The 19,927-nt window shown below is 44.1% G+C and overlaps 1 protein-coding gene across 4 annotated transcripts in view; it reads right to left on the bottom strand.

Moving 5' to 3' along the window:
- Positions 1–5,129: 5,129 nt before the first annotated feature.
- The window catches only part of CMIP (c-Maf inducing protein), a 116,333-nt gene continuing 101,535 nt past the window's right edge, over positions 5,130–19,927 (bottom strand). For all 4 annotated transcript variants that reach the window (XM_085551856.1, XM_015874155.3, XM_085551857.1 and 1 more), the window contains 11 exons: positions 19,482–19,547; positions 18,509–18,535; positions 17,982–18,030; positions 17,258–17,365; positions 15,360–15,476; positions 13,905–14,045; positions 13,023–13,070; positions 12,127–12,273; positions 10,590–10,695; positions 9,516–9,586; positions 5,130–7,121 (listed from right to left, as the gene is read on the bottom strand). In XM_085551856.1, coding sequence (XP_085407982.1) covers positions 7,068–7,121; positions 9,516–9,586; positions 10,590–10,695; positions 12,127–12,273; positions 13,023–13,070; positions 13,905–14,045; positions 15,360–15,476; positions 17,258–17,365; positions 17,982–18,030; positions 18,509–18,535; positions 19,482–19,547 — 934 coding nt within the window. In that variant the 3' untranslated portion in view covers positions 5,130–7,067. The remainder of the gene's footprint in view (positions 7,122–9,515; positions 9,587–10,589; positions 10,696–12,126; positions 12,274–13,022; positions 13,071–13,904; positions 14,046–15,359; positions 15,477–17,257; positions 17,366–17,981; positions 18,031–18,508; positions 18,536–19,481; positions 19,548–19,927) is intronic.

Raw genomic sequence — 19,927 nt, 5'->3', positions numbered from 1 at the left:
CACTGCGCGAGTGTGACTCACACAGTGGGGAGATCCCGCCAGGGTCCCTCCTGGGCGACCCCACATTGCTCAGAATGCTGGAAAACCCACGGATAAAAACAGCCACGGTGACGCATGTGCAGCACCAGGACTCTGAGCCTTCTTGGGAAGCTCCCGAAGCACCACTGCATGCTCACCATCAATAACCAGACTGGCCGGGCCGGGCTCTGGAGCATTGCACAGCCACATGGTTCCTCTTTGCTGCTGTTTCCCGCTGGGAAGGCAGCAGCCAGCAGTTTGGGAAGGATTTCCCCTCCATTAAAATGAGCTCTCCTGTAATCATTGAATCATAGAGTCACTTGAGTTGGAAGAGACCCTTAAAGGTCATTGTGTCCAGCTCCCCTGCAATGAACAGGGACGCCTGCAGCTTCATCAGGTGGCTCAGAGCCTGGTAAGAGCTTGCAGAGATGATGATGCATGATGTGAAAGTGCTTTTGGAATCGTTTGGCTTGCCAGGGAAATCTGCAGTTAACTCTTTCCCACCTGCAATAAATAAGTCAACGTGCAATATAAGTCCCACCTCAACTCCCCAACGCAATTTCCTTTTCCCTCATATTCTCCTTTCTCCCTGTAATAAAGCCACTCGTGGGTTATCGCAGGGATTCCTGCACTCTGACTGCTCAGTCTTAAAACCCACAGCTCAGTTGTCCCAGTGCTGGTCATAGCGGAGCATCCCGGCTCTGCAGCCATCGCACTGAGGTCGCCGTTTTCCTCGAGGATGATTTCCGTGCTCTTGTCCTGACTCACACTACTAAAGGAAAAGGCACTCACAGGAATATTTCCAGATAAAAATCTCATTAATTGCAACCACAGGCAGCCATGAGTCACTTCCCCTTGGCTATGCTCATCTCTTGTGACCAGAAATCATGCAGTGGAGATCTGGTCCCGTGTAAAATTTCTGATTTTAGAGGATATCAATAATTAGTCTTAATAACACAGGCCTAAAAAAGCCTTTCTTTTTTTTTTTTTTCCTATGTAGATCTGCTGTCCATCAGTCCCCCTTGCCCCTATCACAGCTCTAAAGTAAAAATGAATCATTGCACCGTAAAACCACTGGGTATTTATTTTAAAACATATTTTGGAATTCAAGGAGAGGATTGGCTTAACCTGGATCTGCCTCTGAGTCAACCGTATCCTTTCTCCCCAAAAATGGTCACTTTTAAGGCAGTGCTGAAGCGATGCAGGGCACCAAGGGCCACAACAAAGCACCTCCACTGCTCAGTGGCCACATAAAATCAAAGAAACACAAACCCTCAGGTGCCTAATAACCACTCAGGCTGGCCTTAAAATAAGCTAATAAAGAAAATTTTTCACCACCTTTGGTGGCTTTGGCTTCTCCTGGTTGGATGTGATGGCATAGCAGGACTTTGCCCTGGCCCACAGACTCTGACTGACACCCCTGGGACTTGATTAGCCTTTGGGATCCTCCTGGCCACACCGTGGCAGAGCCCCAGGTGCAGTGGACCTGGTGGCAATGGTGATGCCCAGCCAGGCCACCGAGCACCAGGTCGGGCATCTGCTCCACTCCCTTCCCTCCAGCCCCTGGGTTCACTCTGGCACCTATTGACTGCTCCTGGCTGAGGGCAGTGGGTTACAGGTCAACAGCCAGGAGGCAGAAGGCTGCAGCAGTGCTGGCATGGGGCAGGACGAGGAGGAGGAGGAGGAGGAAGGCAGCAGGGCCATGTGCGGGAGTGCGGGGCTGCCTGGCACTCGGCGGGTTTCCTTGGCAGCCGCAGGCTGGGGCTCACCATACCTAAGTGAAGATTTTGTCACCATGGCAACATTGATGTCATCAGCTTTGCGGCGGAGAGCAGCGCTAACCTCAAGCACAACTTTCTTTTTTTTCTTTTTTTTTTTTTTTTCTTTTTTTTTTTTTTTTTTTGTCTTTTCTTCCCAGCTTGGAGTTTCTCTTTATTTAATTCAGGAGGAGCTCAGGGCTCACTACCGAATTGTTCTGACCACTGCCCTAATCCACAGCCCTTGTCTGTGCACCACGTGAATGTTTGTTTCGGATGTCACTGGGATTTCTACAAAGGTCTGATCTGCTCCACTGGCAATACCTAGCAGACACCTGCCTCCATACTAAGCACCACAGGGCCTACCCCCTCAGCATATGCATCGACAAGAAAGCAAACTTCCCAGCTGTCATCACCTTGCACAACCCTGGGGATGCTCATCCAGCCCTACCACTATCCATCCCATCCAACCCCACCACTGCCCATCCCATCCTACCCATCCCTGTCTGCTCCATTAAATCCATCACTGCCCATCCCATTCAACCCCGCCGCTGCCCATTCCATCCAGCCTGACTGGAGAAAGCACCCGTGGGAGGGAGGTGGGTGGAGAAATAAGATCAGAGAACCACATGAAGTCCCAATAAAGAGACCAGTTTTGCAATGTTTCTTCTCTTCTGCAAGTAAATAACAATAAAGTGGAACTCGCATCCTTCTGGCATTACAGTGCTTAGACCCAAATTCAAAGCATTCCAGATAAATGTGCTCATACAGCCTCCAAGGTTCACACTGACTCTTAGCTCAGCAATAAACAACAAAACCTTGCTCCGAGATCTCAAAACACCTGGAGAATGAGTCAGTAACATTAATTATCCTTAATGTCTTCATAATTGGTAAAATGTGGCAATAAAAGTATCCCGAAAGAGAGGTTTCTGTATATTAAGTATGAGACACAGGGCATTCCAAAGACACTAGGAATAAAAGTGAGACAGTTAGCACATTTCTGACCCACATTCAAAGCAAACTTTTCTTTGGTGTTTTAGTTTCTTTTTGCCCCCCCACAAAGAGCTGCATGTAACTACACAAAAGCACTGAGTTTACAGTAAAAGTATATGTAAGAATGGGAGCTTTGTGGGGGGTTTTTAAAGCATCTCATTTAGCTACTGTGAACAATTCAACTTCAAAGCACATACTGTGATACAAATAAGGGATTATTGCTCTGATAGCCTACCCAGCTGGAACAGGAATTGAGGAGAAGCTGGTTGCTGTACCAACTGCTGGATGTGCGGAGCAAACTCAACAGTTTGGGACGTGGTTCAGTGGGGAATATCGGTGGTAGGTGGAGGGTTGGACTGGATGAACTTGGAGGTCTATTCCAACCTTGGCGATTCTATGATAGTGAGCGATGGTAATGAACTGGAAATGAGCTGTGAGCTGTACCCCTTACACAGACCTTTGGTTCTGTCCATGTAGAAAGAGGACACGTATTTACACTGACAGCACTACACTGACCAAGTTCTTTCACAACCAATGTGCCATGGAGAGATTTGTGTACCAATATATTCCAGATCTGATCCAGATCTATTTTATAAGGACAAATATATGACAGTAGTTGTCCCACCTGGCAGATGAAAAGCAGAGAAGTGACATCACCCAGAAAACAAACCCAGGCACTGGATTAGCAAGAAAAACACCCATATATTTAATTCTACTGGCAAAAAAAGGGATATCCCAGGATCTGTTCTTAATAAAAATGGTTCATCTCAACTGTTTACTTAAGATACTTTCCCCAGTCAAAAGAAAAGAGAATGGAAAAAAAGTGGATGTTAACATCCACTTGAAATGGATATTCTGAAGCAAGTACTACACTGAGCTGGCAAAAATCATTACAAATTCGAGACTGCAATGCAGCTGACTGACGTGTTCCAATAGGTACATCTGGCTTCACCGAGCCTCAGAGAGGTCAGCACTGCCCACAGCGTGAGAACGGCAGATGCTCTATGGCCTTCAATGTATACAGATGTGTGGAAGGTTTCAAGGAGCTCTTTTCCAGATGACATATATATATATATACCTTTCTCTACATATGTATATGAGATGTGGGTCACCAGAGGAGGGACAATCCTTAAGACAAAAGAAGATGGCCAGGCTCAGCCTGGTACAAGAGAACCACACGAACATGGCACACCAAGCCCTTACCTGGTACAAACACAGGGCAGCTCTCCATGTCCCCAGCTGTTGGGATGCCTGCACCTCTCACCAAGCAAAGCAGCCACAAATTATCAGGATTTTAGGCTTCTGAGTGCCAAACTAGCATCCACTCACTTCGGAAACTGGAAGCAACCAGCGCTCTCTGAGATCCTTCTGTGTTTGGCCTTCTAGAACTCCACACATAGCTCAGAGCAGTGGGGGAAGCCATAGGAAAGCAGCGCAACTGCAGGATTTTAATGAGGATGTGAGAAAATTGCCCCTGAAACAAAGCAGTGCTGCTGCTTTGTGCTCTTTGGACTTGCATCAAAGCTACCGTGGTAGTTTGGGTTGAAAGCGAAAGCCTCGGTACTCACAGTCCTCGGGAAGATGCGCTGCAGTCACCTCCCAAATGAAATTGGGCACTTTATAATGGCTCCTATTTTCAACAAGCTACAGCTGAAAGGAAGGCAGAAAGGCATCATTATCCAGGAGGAACTGCCAGGGCGCCCTACAAGCCCAGGCGCTCTACTATAGAACTCAGAAAAACCCTTCTGAGCACAAGCTGAGACACAGCATCTCCTATTATACCCCTCTAATACTCCCATTTTGTAACTGATATTAGAACCCCTTGTCTGGTGCAATCATTAGAAATTTCTAATGATGTTGCTCAGTAATTGGTGCTGGCTGGATGATAAAGGCACCTGGCAAGGCACAGCAATGATCACTTAGCAAAGTGAGACAGACACAGGCATCAGAGAACCACAAAATGGTTTGGACAAGCCCTTCCAGTTCTAGTCCTGCACTGTGGACTGCCCACCCCACATCAGGCTGCCCAGGGCCCATCCAGCCCAGCCTTCAATGCCTCCAGGGATAGGGCATCCGTGAGCTTCTTAGACCTTTCTCCATAGGAGATACGCTCCAGCCTTTATCGTGTTAAGAGCAGAACCACCATCTGCCTCAAGTGCCTCAGCTACAGCATTTAGCAGGAAGGCTGAAGGCACAGTTAACTATCATGAGCTGACCACTTCTTACCTTGTCTGGAAACACAGAAATATGGATGAGAATATGGACCGTGTAACACGGGTTGCTCTTGAAACCAGCCCCAGGAGTTCCAACTGGAACCTAAGAGCTCCAAGCTTCCTTCAAAGAAAGCACGAAGCACGCAGCTAAAAGATACTCGCTTACAGTTTATTTTCGCCTGAAATTATTTCACATCTCTTTGTACACAGCTACAGAACAGTAGTAGTAAACCATTGGTAAAAGCAACAGTGCTAAGGAAAACGTTGGCGTCGTTTTTCTTCCTTTTTATAGATATTTGTCTTCTTCTTTCTCCCCATACTGTATCCGCGTACAGTTTGGGATCTGAAGGGGAAAAAAAAAAGCCTGGCACACTACGTGAGTTAAGACTCAGCTTCTGTTTTGTTTATTTAAAAAAGGACAAAAAAAAAAGGGGGGGAGGGAAAAAGACATAATTTTTGGGTCATCGTCTACGCAGCAATAAAACAGGGGAAAAAAAAGCTTGGCTTCCGTTGAATAAGATTAAATCTATCTATATTTATATATAAAAAATTACATTGGCTGTATGTGAAACCTGGAGGTGCAGAAGAATAAAACAAAGGTGTTAAACAGAGGAAAAAAAATCTGTGTTTGGGATTTTCTTTTTTTAAATAAGCAGCTCTGTACAACCAAGGCTCATTATGGAAAATAAAACCCAACACAAACCAAAACAGCATCATTATAAAAGAAAACCCCCATTAAAGCACAAAAATCATCTGCTAAGGAACAGGAAGGAAATGCCAAAGATGTGGCCATCCCACCTGCAGAGGGGGCAGAGCTGTGGGGGCCACATGGGGCAGCGAGATGGGAAATGCAGAGCGGGGTGAGAGGGAGGAAAGGGGAAAACAGGGAACCGAAACGCTGCTGCTCAGCATGGAGGGAGCTTTTCCTGTCCTCGATTTGAAATACTGGACACCAACAGAAAACAGCAGAGTTGTGTAAAGTCAGCAGAGCTCTGCAAATACCCCAACAGCAAAATGAACGGAGGAATTTCCCTACCGCCCGTGTGTCTAAACCTGATGTGGTTGAGGAAACTAAAGAAAGCGGTCCGGATTTGGGAAGGAAAGCTGACTTTATTAATCCCTGCGTTCCCTCCCAACAGCATCCCCTCGGTGGGCATCATCCTTCCTGTCTGATAACATCAGAGGCATTTGGAAATCAAAAAGACAAGCGATGGATGTGGTGACAGAGGGACTATAATACAGTCTGCGTTACTAAAAGGCAATTCTTCGAGGAGGACGCTTCCTTTAAAAAACAATAATAATAACAACGAGACAGCAAACTAGTTTATACAGTACTATACGCCAAAAAAAAAAGGGTAAAAGAATTAACAATTCATAAATAAAAGACAGGTCCCAGACCTGCTGTTTGTGAACCATTTTCTTAAATAGGTGCATTATGTAAATCTTATGTACAACAAAATTACTTTGCATAACAACTGCGAGGACGCGGGGCTGGAAATCGGATGGCGTTTGGTTTTTCTTCTCTGGAGATTTTTTGTTATGTTTGATTTTCTGGAGCAAAATTGGTCTCAGAGGAGTTCGGCCGGATGGCTGCCAGCCAAGGAAACCCAGGTAAATAATGACCACGGAATATCTATATATATTTTTCCTCCACACGGCATAAAACACAAAGGCAAATAAAATCCACAAAGGTGGTTGTTTTTTTTTTCCTCTTTATGATCCTCTTTGCTGCTGCTACAAAGTCCTTTTATTTTTCTTTCTTTTTGTTGCTTTTTTTTTCCGTAATTTTTTTTTAATTTTTTTTTTTTAATTTTTAAATTTTTTAAATTTTCTCCTTTTCAATTTAAATGATGTTGATTCCGAAATCACAAAGCTGCAAGGATTCGGGTCCAGGCCTGCTCTGTCCCAGCAAACACAACTCCTCCTGCTCACAACGTGCCCTTCCCACCACGTCCCAGCACTCGCTGCTCTACAGAAATCAGCCAAAAAAAAAAAGTTTTTTTTCTCCGCTTTACTTTTCTTTTGTTTGCTTTAAAAATCTTCTCCTTCCCACCAGAAGCAAAAGAGAGCCAGAGGCAGGCAGAGTTCACCAGGCTTCGGTGTAACGAACGTCCACTTCTTTCAGGTTGGGCAGTTTGGCCTGTGTGGGGCAGGAAGAAAAAGTCAGAGTTAATGACGTGTGATGCTACAACAGCAGCAATGAGCAGAGCCCAGCCTGTACTTCTAATAGCAGCACTCAGCTGCAGCTGTGCCCGCAGTGGACCTGAAGTGCACAAACGCTAACAATTTTTGGTGCCATGGAATCATAGAATGGCTTAGGTTGGAAGAAGGGACCTTAACGATCATCCAGTTCCAACCACTGCCATGGGGCTGGCTGATATCCACCAGCTCAGGCTGCCCAGGGCCCATCAACAGTGTTGGGCTCCTCCAGGGATGGGCAGCCATCACTCTGGGCAGCAGTGCCAGCACCTCACTGCTCTGAGTAAAGAGTTTCTTCCCTAAATCTCACCTAAAATATCCCCCCCCTCCCAGTTCAAAGCCATTCCCCCTTGTCCTATCACTAGTAGATCACGGTCTCCCTTCCACACCTCCAAAGCACTTGGGCTTATTGCTGGGTGGCCATTGGCTATTTGTTCTCCCCCTACGTGCCAGTGCCACTTCCTTGCTCCCTGTCCAGAACCATACAGCTAAATCTCCAAAACCAAACAAACATGTTTAATTATGCTGGGGCATAATTGAGGAGTTGGAAGTTTCTAGGAGTCGTTATTACCTCACTCCGTGATTTATGTGCACACATATTTTGATAAGAGCTAGTCATAAACCTACAGACACTGCCAGCAAATAATTTTTCAGTTAGGCAATAATGACTTCAGTGGTGGGTGTTTATTTATTGTCTGTTTCAGCCCGCCTGGTACATACGGGGGTGTCTGTGTGTGTGGTGGGGCGGGGGGAAATGTCAACCCCAGCTCATGGCCCAGTGCTCCCACAGTCCAAAGGGAGAAGAAGGGAAGATTTGTATTTAAAATGTGTTCTTTGAAGGCCAACTTGCTCTCGACAGACCTGTAACCACACGGCCCAGGGAGAAATGCTATTCCCCTCCCTCTGAGCATGCACACCACTAATATTAACCTCAGTGAAAGAAGTGAGAGGGGAAAATGTGATGCATGCCTTTTCTCTCAGCTTTGTTAAATCTGTGCAATCGTCAGGGCTTTGCCTAGTCAGTTTTGCCGCTTGCCCTGGCAGTCACTCTCTTGCACTGCTATGAGGACTGGGTCACACAGTACCAGAGCAGAGGGAAGCATTTGGAAAATGATAGCTTCAGCCTCCAGTGAGCAGCAGAGGGGCTCAGAAGCAGGCTAGGCTTGAGGCAGCATTTCAATAGACTTCCCTCTAAAGTCTTGGGCAGAACGCAGTATTGACCCTGATTGTCTGCAAGAGCCTGGCGCCCCATACAAGCTCCATTGTGTGAACCCATCTGTAGGCCAGCTGCTAATTCCAAGGATTTCTTTGCATATACAATTGTGACACAAGTTTTGAAAACTTCCTCTTGAAAAATCAGCGCTAGCAACATTGCAACTGAGTCTCTGAGGAAGGCTGGGCTCCACAGCCAGCACTGAAGGCAAACATGTGCAGTGGATTTTGAAAGCAGAGCAGTTTCAGGACTTGCCACAAGTTTGAAGCTCGACCCAAGGCTGTGACCTTTTTCAGTAAACCTGGCACAATCTCAGGTTTCAACACACAAGACAATATAATGTAGAGTTTCATCTGGAGCACTCAGGTTGGTAAGCTGAGAGATGTGACTCATGTAACACCAGAGTGAAGAAAAAGTCCATGGGAAGTCACGAAAGCCAACACATCTCAGTCAATCTTTGCCTGAAACCACCTGGGGCCGTTCCCCTCCCACAGCTACATTCTCGTTCTTTACCATCTCATTGAAGCAGCTGTAAATTCATAGTACAAATGATAACACCAGACTTCTTACATGTCACACCCAAAGGAACCAGGCACTTGTGCAGACGTTTCTGTTTAAAGCACAGTTCTAGTCCAAGAGAGGTGTCAAGATTAACTTACACCTTTCCCAATGTCTTTCATTCCCTCTTTGCATTGTGAATCTAAGCTCAGCAATGCTGATCATCAACATTACCTCTGTTCCTGCTAATAGTGCAGAAGATGACTGGAGGTGTGCACCAGATTTCCCTCTTTACGCATCCTCACTGGAATCGAGCATTATGCTCTTACTTATCAAGATTCATAGCTCTGGCAAAAAACAGAACTTGGCTTTTGCTCCTGATTCTACATAATACCCATTGACTCAACAGACTAAACACTCTCTGAGTCCATCGAAGCCAGCAATGCCAGGATGCAGCTTTCAGTCGTTATCCCCCCCAAAATAATCCACTCCTTCCTCTTCAGATGGTGGCCATACAACCCATACAACCAGACCAGTGCTCTGTGCTAGGTACTACTGACACACACTTGTCAAGTCTCCTGGGCAAGCTACTGCTCATCTTTAGCAAACAGAAGTCAGAAATACCTTGAGATCTTCATAGGTGTCTGCTGAAAGTTTGGTGCTGTTCATGTTTAAACTACACAGGCTCTTCATGGCTAAAAGAGAAAATACACAGATATTTAGGATCAAGCTGTGTTTTCTTAAAATACTAGTTTTACAGTAGGCCAAAGCATAAACAAAACACAACTATGTGCAGCAGTCTCAGAAAAAGCTGAATAGTGTAAAACACAGAACTACAAATGGATAAGCAGCTGCTTGGGCCCTCATCCAGGAAAAAGTCCCTAAGTAGGAAGGGCTATTAAGCATATGCTTAAGTCTGCTGACTTCAAAGGAGTTCAAGGAACTTCTCATCATCAGTTTCCTGCACATTACTCTGAGCAGTACCCGTTCTCAGTGCTCTGCTTGCTGTGCACAGGGGGCACGCTGGTCCAGCAGCCCTTCTCCCCCCGACCTACTTCCATTTTGAGCTCCAGTACTCAGCGGAATAGTTTCCTAAGAGAAGCTGTAACTACTGGCCTGTCTGGCATGTCTGCGTAAGATCAATCCTATTAAAGAAGGCCTTTGAACCCAGTAGGAGAGGTTTATAATTCACTGCTAGACATAGGAAAGAGTTTTATTCTGGCACATGACGCAGCACTTGGTACAGAGGGGAATCCTGAATGTTGCTTAGATGACCCCCCTCTGCCTTGCCCTACTTAGCTCTGATATTAAACCACATGAGAACAGCCTGAGCCTCACCTCCACAAAAATAAGGAGCAAAACATGTCAGAGATGTGGAACCTGCTGCACACAGTTGCTAAACTCATTAAAAAGATGGTTCGTGGCTCCTGCCCAGAGCAGGGAGCATGTAAATGGCTGGGAAGTCCCAGGGCAACAGGTCATGTTGTGAGATCGAGACAAAATGACATCAATACAGCTAGAAGCAAGATGGAGAGTACACTCTGGGACAGAAAAAACAAAACCACAAAGCACCACAGCAGGCTCAGACAGCAGCGCTCCTTTCCTTGCCTGCAGCCAAGAACTAAAGCTGCTGTCTGAACCACGCCAATTCCCCCCCACCCACATGGCTTTCATCCTCAGCTCGCTTTGGTCACTTACAACTAAGGGCCAGCAGACCAGCATCCGTGACAGGCGTCTCACACAGGTTGAGCACTTGCAGCATCGTGAGGTGTTCAGAAAGGAGCCGCAGCCCTGCGTCTCCAAACTGCAGGGGCAAAGAAAGTTGTGTTCAAACAGCGCACAGACATCACTGTGCAGACAATACACACTAAGAACTGGGGCTGAGCTCAGCTGGTTCACCTGAATCTCCAGCAACAGGAGAGAAAGCAAATAGTTCTATTTGTATTTGTGGATGGGGAATAGAAAAATTAACTGCAAATAATTGTTGTGGGTTTGAATACAAGTCTACTTAGTCGCTACCCAGAGCTTAACCACAGGACACCATTTAATTAGAGCCTCTGAAGTCAGGACTTTGTATGAGAGGGCTCCCACCCAGGCTATACAAGATGGCTATGGCAGTCCCAGCCAGTTCCCAACCACATCACAAAAAGCAGAAAAGGCAAGTGGTATTAATTAGCTATTTTGGTCTCAAGAACAATGTCCTATTGATTAGTAATTGTTCTACTGACCCACTTCATTTCTGCCAGTTCTAAACTCTCGATTAATGGAAACCAGGATATCACAAAATAAAATGGAATTTCAACACTTTTTATCATACAGAATGCAGTTCTGTGCCAAGCAAAATCAAACTCAGCTTCCAGATGCAGAAGTTACACTGCTATGAATCCAGAGGAGACTATTCTGAAAACTTGCAAGGGATCAGATTCTGCTTCTTACTCCCCGGACAAAAAGGGGAAATTTCTGAGGTACAAAAATAGTAAGGAAAACAAGGCAAGATATTTACATGACATTTCAGTGAAAAAAAGCACTGCCTGTTGTGGCTGTGCTGGGAATGTTCGTGTTTTCAGTAAGCACTACAAATAGGTGCTAACAGAAAACGGGGAACAGCTCTTGAGGGGAGATCTCAGAGACCAAAACCAGCAGGGAATTGCAAGGGAACAAATTTACTTTAAAAACTCTTTCTATTAACTGCTCAATGATTTATTCAGTTAAGCTGCCCTGTTTTTACAGAATAACTACATCCTCATTATAATCACCTTGTATTTATTCGTTATTTGAGTTTATTTTCTTGCTGTGTTTAAAGAAATTTTAGTTGATCAGCATTCAGGGCCATTCATTCCGTACAACACACAGACTGCTTGCTTTGTTTGACCAGTTAAGCTGCACACTGATTTTTTGTGTTGGTTTTTTTTTTGCATCCTGAATGGGTGAAAGCATAAACTCTCCTCAAACAAACAAACAGCAGTAGATGTACTGTAAGTACACAGCACCAGCAATGCCTAACTGGAGCTTCCAACCCAAGACAAATGCAATCATTTAATAAATCAAACTTAATTAAAATTAAAATAAAACAAAGGGATAAGACCATTTTTTACAGGCCCTGTAAAAACAGCATGAAGGCAAACTCATCCCAAGCAAAGCTCTTCACACATTTGTCTCACGCTGATGTAATGTGAAATTTCAGAATTAATCACCATGGGTTCCCGCTCTGAGTTTCAGTCTGCAAAACACTTACCTGGGTTGACCACAGGTTCAGCTGCTTGAGTGAAGGCAGTTTAATGAGGTGCTCAGCACAAGCACTTGTTACATTGGTAAAGGCCAGGCTGAGATTTTCCAGATTTCCAAAAGATCCCGAGCTTAGCAAACGAGCCAGGTCTGCATCCTGAAAGCAAACATCAGATCCATGAGCAAGATTACCAACTCCTCAGCCTGCAACCATCTGCAGTGCTGTCACTGCTCCTGCTAACCAGCATGGGCTGCACAGTTCTACCACTTGTTTATGGTAACAGAGAACCACACAGAGAAGTTTCTGTTTGTTGGCAAGCAGCTGGGCTCCTGTGGCAGCATTGCTCCACACAGCCCTGGAAAAATGCACCCAGACAGAAGGACAGAAATCTTCTTGGAATGTGCGTCCTTATGAGACACCAAGGCATGAGTTTCAGAACTAATCCCAAAGATGAGCTTCTTAGCTTAATGCAGATGTCTCTGCACTTCCTAGACCCACACTGCTCTGACGTGCTATCTGGGTTTCGCTGATGTTGCTCTGGGTTTACAATGCCCTTAAACTGCACCAGAGATCAGAGTCAGCGTGTAAAATGTAGAATTGCACGTTATTGTCTGATTTTCAAAGAGAAAATCTGGTTTTCAGATCTATATTTTGATTGAACTACACATTCCAAGCCCATGCACCGGTGTAAACCTGATGTCCTGCTGCTTGTACTGGCATTGTACTGTTGCTGCAAGAACAGCAACGTGCCCTTGCTTGTGTAAACCCCAGTAATGTTGACAGAGCAAGTGGAAGGGCTCCTCTCTTGACTGACCAAAACCACTGTGCCACATGGCAAACATAAATCAAGTGTTTAAATACGGAAAGACAAAGCTTGTTGTTTTTTATTGGCAAGATTAACTTACTGTGGACTTGGATGGCAGTGTTAACCTCGTGGGACCACCTTTTCTTTGCTGTAAGAGAGAAGATATTTTGGTCAAAGAGACTGCCAAGCTACATTTCAAGCCAACTGAAGCAGAGTGAGCTTTTCCCTACAACAAACCCTGCTCTGATTTCGAAGCTCCCTGCCAGCCCTTCCACCCCTTCCCTGCTTTTTCTGCACCAACAGACTTTTCCTGTGCATGCCAGATGCTTCCCAGGGGACTGCCACTAACCACAGCCAGTGGTCTTCATGCCACGGGTCAGCATCTCTGCTTCAGCCTCTGATTGTGCAGCTGACAAAATCATCTACTTCAGGATAAAAACCACATTCTTTACAGGCTGAAAGCAGGGGGTCGAAGAGAAGAAATACAAACAAGAAAAAAGGAAGACCACGGGTACATTTGCAGATGAAGTGCTAATGAGAGCAGATTTATCTTCTGTCTGTAGACCCTGTCTTTAAAATTAGGAAAAATTTCTGATGTGAACTAGACCTCAGTGAAACGTTCTGAATGTCAAAGCATTAAGAAATGCTGGACAGCACTAGGACCATTTGCTACTCACATGTCAAAAGGTGGCAGAATTTGACAAGCTGACTTATAAGATTTTAAGACAGCAGGATTTCACCCCTTTTCTTTCATGCAGATTCCAAGTAGCTTACTGAATATCATTCAGAAACTCAGTATGGGATCAGACACTCTAGCAAATATCACACAGCATATACATTCACAATAGGATCCCCTGAACGCTGCTCCCATCCTGTTCTTAACCAGGAATTTCACACCCTGCTTGTCTTTCTTTTGTGCCTCCATTTCTGGAGAGTACGGACCACAGTGTGCTATGGCAATACTGTATGCAGGGTGACATACCAGCTCTTTTAACTCCCTCTGCCTGTCACACAGCTGTTCATACATTCTCTTTCCCACGTCTGTGCTTTCCAGAGTAGAGATGATCTGGAGCTGGGTGTCATTATTATCGATGATGTTGTATTCCAGCATCAAACACAAGATCTAGTAGCAGAATGAAAGAAAAGCAGTCACTGCAATGCTTCCATCCTTTTTTTTTTTTTCCAAATATCCTAATTAACTTGGGAATGATAGCTGAAATTACTGTGTATGTTTTTAGGGGATGCATTATACAGGCTAGATTGGGAGGGATCTCAGCAACATTTACCAATTTCCCAATACAAGAAACACATTTTTTATTGTAAAGAATGACCTCCAGTCTCTGAAAGTCACCCTATCTATTCTGGCTTCCATTAGTGCTCATTCCTTCCGACCAAGAGGTGCAATTACTTTGCATCAGTGCTGGAAGATGGCTTCATGCCACAGCCCTCATCAGAACAGGTACAATCGATTTGGTATTTCCCAGGTACACTGGCTGGACTGGCAAGTGGCAGATTTGGGATATTATGCATGAGCAGTAGAGCCAAGCAGCCAGCCAAGTGCTGGATTTTCTGTCCCTAAGTGCTCAGCTTTCTATACCCGCAGAGTGCATGTGAAATGCATCCAACCTACGATGGAGAGGGGTTGGAGAGGCTGAGTGAAAATGACACAGGGAGCTGAAGGCCACAGACAGACACCCTCCATCACAGAGACAGTGCCTGATGCTCCAGAAGCAAGGCAGACCCCAGCGGATGGCTGCAGTGGGACACAGCCTGCACTCTCCATGCTGCCCTTCATTTTCAGCTATTTATGTCATTGAAGCTATGGAGGGAATAAAAACTTTCAATTTCAGTGGCAGTTATTTTTTGATGAAGATAAGTAACGTTAAATTGCAAAAAAAAATATGACTTCTTCCACCTAGTTAATCAGTTTCTTTTTCCCTTTGGCGTTACGGAAAAACTCATCTGAAGGAATGCAAAAAACAGCATTTGCTATTAATGCAAGAAAAATAACATATCGTAAACACTAAAAAATACAAGCAAATAGTTTTGATAAATGCACCTTCTTTCTGTGCTGATTCTGCAGGTGGCAGGACAAGCACTGAGCATTTAGCTGCAGAAAGGTCTCACTGCTCTGAATTCTGACCCCTTGCTGCAGCCTGTGTATTCATTGCCATTTATTTCCCATCGTTATATCTCCAACTGAACTACAGTAAACAACCCTTCTGTCCAAAAATTCTTGCACCCGCCTCTCATGTAATTCACACATATATGTAGAGCAACAATATTTCACAACACAACTGCCTGCTACTGGTGTTTGATATGACAGAGTTGAACTCAGCTTCTCTAGTTCCATGGGATCTAATTCTGGGAAAGGCAGCATGAAACTGAATCCGAACACTGCTCATAAACCATATGATTACGTATATTATGGGCTTACCTCTACCATCGTCTGGTTACCCCTCAAGGCCAGCAGCATGCAAGGTCCTAATTTATTTTCAGCCAGTGAAAGCAGAAACTTCTTTGTTTTATAGCAAGATCCCATTAGAATATGAACCTATTTGAGAAACAAATAGCTTAAATTAGAGGTGTGAGCCTAAGAGACACATATGCATCTAGAACGGATGCTGTTACGCACTCAAACACAAGTGTTTGTGACAAATGAAAAGGAGGTCTCCACTGTTATTTAGGGCTGCAGTTTCCTGGTAGCTGTATATCTAACTGGAAGTCAGCTTTTGAACAAGGTAATGCCTGGAATGATGGGAGGGGGTGGGTAGCTTTCCTCTGCAAAGCAGCCCAGCTGACAGCCTGATAAAATCTCGGCAGGAAGCATCGGAGCAGCTGTGCAACTGTCCCCATCCCATCCCTAGCAACACGATGACCCCAGCTCCAGGGGAACCACAGGAGAATTTGTTTTCCTAGCTGTTTGCAGCTCAGTTTCTCTGGAAATGCCAGCTGGAAATGAAGGGTAGTACGGGCTGTATGTAAAAATGGTGCTGGCAATCTGCACGCTGAGCACTAGCTTTGGGTAAGGAGTGGTGATGGATCATCTCATCTCTCAGAGTGAACAAAAATGAGCTGGTGAGGAAAGGAAGAAGTGCCCAGTGAAAATCCAGCAGTCCTCAGCCCTATGTTCCTATAAGGCAGAACTTCATTTGCTTTTCCTGGGTCATTATCTACCTTTCCGTTTTGCTTTATTAGCCCTGAAAGGAAAGACATACTGAGAAACCCTCCTCAGGAAGACTCCTAGCTGACAAAAGTGTTCTGCAGACACTCTCCTAGCTCCAGAAAGCACTGGAAGATATCGCATAGTGACACCTATGGCTGAAATGCAAACCTCTCATACAAATCAGTCTCATCTCACAAGAGGATGGCAACGTCCTTTCCCATTTCAAAACCCTAGAGATTAATTTCAGAAGATTTTGGGTTCCCAGCTGAAAAGTTTCATTTTATGGCCAAGGTGGCTGATTCACCAGCTTGCTGGCAGAACACAAAGTGTAGTTAGAGGTAACCTGGGCACTAAGAGGTCCACCACATAGACTACATACCAGTACCCCTCTACAAAAAGCAGGTAAGTCATGTTCCTTGGTCCACAGTATTGCCTGAGCTATGTTCAATACTACTGAAAACACCACAGTCATTCCATGATGAGGTTAATTCTAAAGATGTAAAATTCTCAAGTGCTATCACGCAATTCTCCTTCCTTTGGCTTCACTAACAACATTACCAATAAGGGCTTTAGAAGAACACCTTTAAGAAGGTGAGCTTCAAGCTAAAAGAGATTTTATTTTATGCAGTCATCATAAGATTTTTAGAGGTTTTCTTAAGTGATGGAAAATACTGATGGTAAGATTAATAGAAGGCCCATCTCAGAACAGGATGTTTTTCTAATTTTATGGTTAGTCACTATCAGCTCTTTAAGTATTTATCAGCATCTCTGCAAAGGGCACAGAATACTGTATATTAATGTATGTTAGCATTGTGCTTTCTCATGCACACCACCTCCTGATGCTTATAAATATCATGGACCACAAAAGCCCTCAGGAAAAATGATTTAGTTCTTGACGCTTTTTTTTTCCACCCTGAACATAAGAAGACATAGAATCAGTGAAAACAGATGAATCCTTTTGTGAACAGTCATTGCCCACTCTTTCATAGGTAAGAGATCAGTGTGAATTTAAGAGGACAGACAGACACATCCTAAAATGTTCAGTAGGACTTACACTTCTTGTTGTTTTTTTTTTTTTTTTAAATGCAAGTAAAACTTTTTCTTGCCAGCTATGCATTACCTGCTTACTGCAAAGAAGTTACTAAGCCCGTGTTATCGCAGACACGTACCATACTGGCAAACAGCTCCCCATCATCATCACATGCCACTCCTCCAGGGCTGTAGAGCTGGAACCAGCCATCTTTGCCAGCCCGCACGCTCAGCAAACATGAGTGGACCTGCCAAAAAGCAAAGACACTGGGAAGGTTACAGACCTGTCAGTAATCACCAGTATCTCCCACACTGTACCAATAAAGGTAACCCTGCCAACCCGGGGTCCACTAGAATGATTACTATATCTGCTCTCACATTTTTACAGAAGTATCACCATGAAGCTTTCTTCCTTTAGCCACCAAGAGGCTACAGCTACACACTCATCCCAATAACATGCCTCCTACCCTCTTTCTCCTGCTGATTTGTGAGAATTACGGTCATCTGCACACAGTGTAACATAAAAACAGCTAAGTAAAACCTGTCATTTTTTGAGCTGCATGGACCCAAGCATTTTGCTTCCCTCTTTTTGTATGGAAGATGAAAAACGGGGAGAGAATCAAGAGAATGGCTGTAGTTTATTGCAGAGCAAGGACATTAACTGAGCTCAGGCAAGAAGGTCACAAATGTATGTTTATACGTAAGACAAGAAAGCATTCATAGAACAGTATCTCCTGAGTGGATATTTCTGAGAGCCTCAAGCACAGCAAATCCACATATGTTTAGGAACAGACTACTTAAGGAAGGATCTTCTGAACGAGATCCCTCCAATTAATGCTCTGGGTAAATGGGCAATAAACGTACTTCTTGTCTTGGATCTTCTGCAAATCTCTGAATCACGTATTTCAGCTCTCTGCAAAAGAGAAAAGAAAAAAGAACTGTAAAAGGACAAGTATAGGCAGCTGTTGCTTGCAGTATTCACACAAGTGTCAAAGCTCCCTTGGATTACTCTTTACACGATATATATTCATGTACTTTGGAGAGATGAAAGTCAAACTGCTTCCACAGGAAGGAAATATGAAGTCTGAAAGTGATTACCAAGAAGAGAGTCTATTCAAAATAGTCTAGAAAGGCTTTCAGAGATGCACAGTGACGAACTGGTTTGTAAATTCTATCGGAATCCAGTGTCTTTAGTCCTTGGGCTCCTGCTGTCACAGTAAATTACAAAGAAAAGTACATCTTTTTATTGCTAACAGAACATGCTCACAGCACCACACAGATAAAAAAGCTCAGAGATACAATATTGAATAATACATCACTACTGTTGTTGACTAGAACAAGTTTTTTTAAATAATTGCTCCCCTTAACAGAACAAACAAGCATCAACTTACTTTGTGAATTTCTCATGTGCAAGCGCCCTGAAATTTAAAACAGAAAGGTGTGAGGATTTGGGAAGAAAAAACAAAACAAAACACACTTTTCAGTTCATTCCAGATAATAAGAGGATTTACTAGGCAACCACAACACAAAGGGCAAAAAGAAGAATCTTTCCTGAAAAGATCAGGTAAAGTGTCCTTCCATTAACATCAGTGGGACCTCAGGGTCAGAAGGAATCAAACAAAAACTAACTAAACAGCTATATAATTATAAACAGAATTGTGGTTACCTCCAACAGCCAGGCGAATACTTAAGTTGCAATGCAATTAAGGTATGGTCACACCTAATCAACATCATACATCAGGAAAACAATTAATGGGCATTCTGTGAAGTGTTTTGCTCATGGTGTGGCTTACAGCTCTCCCAGGGCTCAAATTTAACTTAGGTAAATCATGCCTCTGTTGCCTACTTTCAAGCTCTCACTGTAGCCCAGGTAACCTAGCACAGAAGATTAGACCTCTCTGATTCAAGACATTAGGTCATTAGGGGATGTGATAAGCCAGCAAATTGTACAATTATAGGTTGTAATGTTTGTCCGTGGAGGTCTGCATTTTATGAACACTACTGCTCATTAATAGGTTTCTGAGGGAGCCAGGCTGATCCGTAGGGTAGCTTCTTCATGTAACGCAAAGTATAAATGATACAAGTCTCTGTGATGCCAGTAAAGCATCTTCCTCTGCTACAACCTTCACTTAGCTCTCCTCCTCACCATCTCTCCTTCCTTCCTTGTCTGTCAACCATTTTGCTCTCAGAGAAATGAGGATGGGGAAGACTTCAAGTATCTCCACATCGGTAAACTCAACTCTATATTCTAAACTGATAGTTCGGGCACAAAGTTCTTGTTACCATCATGTTTCACATCGTGTTTCACTATAAAACAACAGGAATGAGAATAATCCAGTAAACGCTAAGACAGAACAAACTTACTCCTTAGGAAATGGGATAGGTTGAAGCAAGCTGGCCAGGGCTGGTCTCCAGTCATCATAGTCTGACCTGAAAAAGGAACATTTTTCTTAATAAGACAGCATGTATGGAATATGGCTTGTCAACAGTTGGTTTGAAGAGCAAAAATCATCTTATTGCAGGCACTAACAACTCTCCTGCTGTAGTGAGACACTCCAAAGATCTACAGTGACATTTTCCTTTCCATTTTCAGCACATTGCCCACTGAGGCAAAATAAATCTGGTATTTACAATGACCTCCAGAGAGGTCTTCTTTATGTCAACTTAAAGACATTTGCTGTTTATGAAACCTGTTGGCATTTAATCACTAAGTAATACTTTCATCTAAGTTGGTGCGGTAATTACCAGGCCATTGCTATTTACAGCTCTGCTCTGCATTTAATGGGAATTTATTTTCTTTTGCTAGAAGG

Source organism: Coturnix japonica, chromosome 6, assembly GCF_054131305.1.
Source record: "Coturnix japonica strain WE chromosome 6, WE-NBRP24, whole genome shotgun sequence".
Taxonomy (NCBI): domain Eukaryota; kingdom Metazoa; phylum Chordata; class Aves; order Galliformes; family Phasianidae; genus Coturnix; species Coturnix japonica.
This window is presented reverse-complemented; position numbering and strand designations above follow the sequence as displayed.